Here is a 4,681-nt window from a genome sequence, read left to right on the forward strand (position 1 = left end):
CTGTGACTCTTTGAATAAACCAGCACGGTTATATTTTTTATATACTCAAGTGGTCTGAGTCGTCCCTCGGAGTTCCTGGTTTGAAAGAACCGGATGAGGCTTTAGAATAGAATAGAGCCTTTAAGTCCATGAACCAATAAGCGACACGTCTTGACTGCACTTCAATTTCTTGACCACTAGATGTCCTACTGGAGCACTGTGTCATTGAGGCCTCGAGTAATGAACCATTTGTGTGACCACTGTGTAGAAGCTTCAACAAAGCCTCATCGGCCATCACTAACTCGAAGGTCAGTCTTTGAAATGAGCCATACTGGTCTGAGAAAACGCATTTTATAACCTCGGATCAACAAGGGGCGTGGAAGAAGTGCGGTGCGCATTTTAACAATATTGGGCACAGAGGACTGGAAATAAACACAGGCCCTGAAGATAGTGGAGTGGAGGTGTTTAGTACAGCAGATGGACAACACTTTTAGATAGTTTTTACTTTATTTATCCAGATTTGTGCTGAATCACAGTTAAGGCAGCTTTAAATAAAATATAAATTATTGCTTATTTAGATTTAATATCTCCTGTTTTTTTTATTTTATTAAAGTTGTTAGAAATTAATAAATTAGTCAGATAATTATTAGACTTTAATGTGTGTTAGTAATGCAGTTTAGTAAGATTCAAAGTCTGCTCTGCTTCAAGGTTCGCAGTAAGCCATGACACCGATTGTTTTTTTTTTTTGTTTTAATCTTGTGTAAGAATTATGTCTGAATGGATGTTTTAGTTACACATCACATATACAACATACACACACATTGAGCTACCTCATTTTGTTATGACTAGGTAATACACAGCTGCTCCAAGCATGTGGAGCTCTAGATAAGAGATGGAGTCTGCTGGACGGACTTCATCTGTGTGAGGGGTTAGTCCACAACTGATAAATGTATTAGGATCTGGGTTTCCGGGATCTTCTGCTCTCTTCTCCAGCAGCTTGTCTGAAGGAGGGAGCCCTGGGTTGTGTTCTGGAATCCTTTTTATACATATATTTATATATTTTTTTTGTAAATAAACCAGCACTAAAATCAAGAAAGATGGCCTGTTTTTTTACTCAGATCTGTCCAGTAAAAGAACTGGGGTATACCAAAGTTTTTAATTGATCATTTCTTTTCTTTCCGAGTCCTTCACAATACCTTACGTGTAGCGCTGCTGTATCCCGCTTTTTTAAAGCGCGGCTGACTGCGGCATACTGTTTGACCAATCACTGGCTGCATTTGTTGTTGTTCGTCCAAATCCACCAATACTGTTGACGCATTTTAGTGGAGGCGGGACTTCCTGTTTGTCGTAGCAAACCTTCGGCCTCCCCATGCGGTTTTAATCTAAAGGAGGACTCGTAGTTTACACCGAAAAGGTAAGAATGTAAAATTGTTTTTAATATTACTGTAGCAAGTGCAGGGTTTTTCGAGGTTTAACTGGTTCCCAGGAAATCGCAGGAAAGATGTATTCAGCTAAAGCTACAACGAAGCTTCCCTGGAGTGAAACGGGTTCTTTCATTGTTTGCTTGAGGGAGCCACCGATCTACGTAGCGTTGTGTAGCCTAGCATTAGTTAGCATAGCAGGCTAATACAGCAGTCGTCAGATTTGTTAATGAAGCCTACCTCGACTGTGAATGATTGGACACTTTATAGTTCATGTAGTCTTTATAATTACGCATGTTATTGTTTATATTATTCATTTAGTCTTGCTGGTCAGTTCAACGAATAGCAAATGCTGTATAGCAAGTTAGCTTGCCACGTTAGCAATGGTTATGCAACACTATAGCTTTCTAGTGTGGTTAGAAGCTAACCGGTCTGGTTCATCCGGCACGGTTGGCTCAGTCCTGGAACTATGTTTAACCTGATTTTTTTAAATGACGTGCGTATGTGTTGCAGAGGTCACATTTGTTTGCAAACAGCGTGCTAACTGTAATGGGCCTAATGCACGTTTTCTTTCGAAGTTTGCCAAATGAGCTAGTATCTCACATTTTATAAAGGAGCTGCGTGTGCACACAACAGTGTTCGTGTAGGCTTTACATCAGGACCAACGTCACTGTTTATACAAAACCAAATCTGTTTTGTAATTATAACATGGGGACATCTACACCTTTCCCCTCTTGTACAAACATTTTGTTTAAATGTATTTAAAATGTGGTGAAATCTGGCACAGAGGATACAAACATCACCAGGTGGGCTTGGTTAACAGCCGCCATACAAACTTAGGAAGTGGGTGGGGGTGTTTAAGCCCTGATAATTGATGTGACAGAGACACAGAAACAGGTTGGAAACCGAACTTTATGAACACTCCGTTTTAGATACAATGGCCGAGAATGATGTTGACAACGAGCTGCTTGATTATGAAGAAGACGAAGAGCCTCAAGGAGCCCCAGAGAGCGCAGCCCCTGGGGGAAAGAAGGAGGTGAAGGGTTCCTACGTTTCCATCCACAGCTCTGGCTTCAGAGATTTCCTGCTCAAACCAGAGCTGCTCCGAGCCATCATCGACTGTGGCTTTGAGCATCCGTCTGAAGGTGAGGGGCATTTTCTTGTCTTGGCTAATGGAAGTGTAACGCCTGAAGGTAGCTGCATTGATAATGCTGCAGCTGGATCGACTGTGTGTGTCCTATGAAAGACAGACTGTACTGATGCTAGAAGGATTGTTGACTGTCTGGACACTCTCTGCACTACCTTGAAATAAAAACTCTGTGCTTCTCATGCAGTTCAGCATGAATGCATCCCACAGGCTATCTTGGGCATGGACATCCTGTGCCAAGCCAAATCTGGTATGGGCAAGACAGCAGTGTTTGTGTTGGCCACACTGCAACAGATCGAACCTGTTGATGGACAGGTTAGTGTGTCTCTTAACACAATAATCTCTATGTATTGAATCAAATAGAGCATTTTTGCAAGTGGTTAACAGTGGATCTGTCCTTTGGCTTATGGTCCAAGATTGGAATTTTACATTTCAACCTCATTAGTTTGTCTTTATATCTAGTCTTAACGTGATCCAGAATATACAGATGTATTTACATGGTGTACCAAAAATAAACATAGAGATCAAATAATGAAGACCAGAGAGATAATGTCAAAATTGTTCTAATTATAATGGGATCGCATGCTGTTAGTTTGACTATGTAATTACAAGGACTTCTGCATTTTATTCTTTATATTGCCACTGTGGTTCATTGTCGCACAGGTGTTTCCATTTAAGTGAATTACATAAACATGGTCCTCAGGTCTCAATGCAATGAAATGTTCTTCCTCAAAAAAGCTTAGAGGAGTGTTAGTCTTACATTTCCTGTAGGATGTCTTGAGTTGTTTCCTTGCTTTCTGTAGACATCAACATTAGTTACTTTATATTTAATGTTGCGTTTCATTCTGGTGTGACTGGAGTGTGCATGCAGAAGGCCTCTTTCAAAACATTCACACTGCTGCTAGATGCATTTAAGCAAAAACATGTCATTAGCTTATTTTTAATTACGTAGTGCATTCATTTAGTTCCAGGGATAGGCCGCCATTGATTCTATCACAATGTAAATGACTATTTCATTTATTAACTAATATGAAAACTGACTGAAAATTAACCTAGTTTGTCCTAGATGCTATTATAAAGGTGTTGAAAGCTTTAAGTCTAACTTGGTGTGACTACTGCAGAAGCCATGTGGAAACTTACTTTCAAGATCCAAAGTGTGAGAGTTTGTTTTACTGTGTGTCCTCTCCCCAGGTGTCTGTATTAGTCATGTGCCACACGCGAGAGCTGGCCTTCCAGATCAGTAAAGAGTATGAACGTTTCTCCAAGTACATGCCCACAGTAAAAGCAGCAGTATTCTTCGGTGGTCTGGCCATAAAGAAGGACGAGGATGTCCTGAAGAAGAACTGTCCCCATATTGTTGTCGGAACGCCGGGCCGCATCCTGGCACTGATTCGAAACAAGACCCTCAGTCTGAAGAACGTCAAGCATTTTGTCCTGGATGAGTGTGACAAAATGTTGGAGCAGCTAGGTGTGTTGGTCGACTATAAGCTGACGTTTCTTCTCTGTTGTCATTGATTCCACTTTGATGCATCTGCAGACTCAATCAGAATGTAATCAGTGACCTGTCTGTGTAACAGATATGAGGCGTGACGTACAGGACATCTTCAGGATCACACCCCATGAAAAGCAGGTCATGATGTTCAGTGCAACACTGAGCAAGGAAATCCGACCAGTCTGTCGCAAATTCATGCAGGATGTGAGTGAAAGATGGGCTGTTGTGTTACTGTAGAATTTTGTTTGTAAGAAGCTGCTCCTCAGTCGAAGCTGCAGCACATTTGAATTTCAGACTTTGCTGCCAGAAACGGACATGCAATTTCATGGTAAGACACCCTGACTAACCCTCTTCACCTCCTGTGCAGCCCATGGAAGTATTTGTGGATGACGAGACCAAACTGACACTCCACGGTTTGCAGCAGTACTACTGTAAGCTGAAGGACAGCGAGAAGAACCGCAAGCTCTTTGACCTGCTTGATGTGTTGGAGTTTAACCAGGTATGATGTGTAAGAACATGTCACTGGTTGCAGTCCGTAGTCTGGACATTGATCCCGGCTTAGCTTCAGGTTATTCTCTTTGGCCTGTGTTCTACATTTGTTTTCCTAAAGACTAATTTGGATTGTGATGAAATGTAATGTTA

At 41.4% G+C, this 4,681-nt stretch overlaps 1 protein-coding gene across 1 annotated transcript in view; it reads left to right on the forward strand.

The window, feature by feature from the left end:
• Window positions 1-1,230: 1,230 nt before the first annotated feature.
• Window positions 1,231-4,681, forward strand: part of ddx39ab (DEAD (Asp-Glu-Ala-Asp) box polypeptide 39Ab) — a 6,253-nt gene continuing 2,802 nt past the window's right edge. Inside the window, exons 1-6 of the mRNA XM_020623162.1 lie at window positions 1,231-1,393; window positions 2,333-2,545; window positions 2,735-2,862; window positions 3,739-4,015; window positions 4,125-4,243; window positions 4,407-4,538. Coding sequence (XP_020478818.1) covers window positions 2,338-2,545; window positions 2,735-2,862; window positions 3,739-4,015; window positions 4,125-4,243; window positions 4,407-4,538 — 864 coding nt within the window. The 5' untranslated portion in view covers window positions 1,231-1,393; window positions 2,333-2,337. The remainder of the gene's footprint in view (window positions 1,394-2,332; window positions 2,546-2,734; window positions 2,863-3,738; window positions 4,016-4,124; window positions 4,244-4,406; window positions 4,539-4,681) is intronic.

The sequence above is a fragment of the Monopterus albus genome, unplaced genomic scaffold, assembly GCF_001952655.1.
Source record: "Monopterus albus unplaced genomic scaffold, M_albus_1.0 scaffold292.1, whole genome shotgun sequence".
Lineage (NCBI taxonomy): Eukaryota > Metazoa > Chordata > Actinopteri > Synbranchiformes > Synbranchidae > Monopterus > Monopterus albus.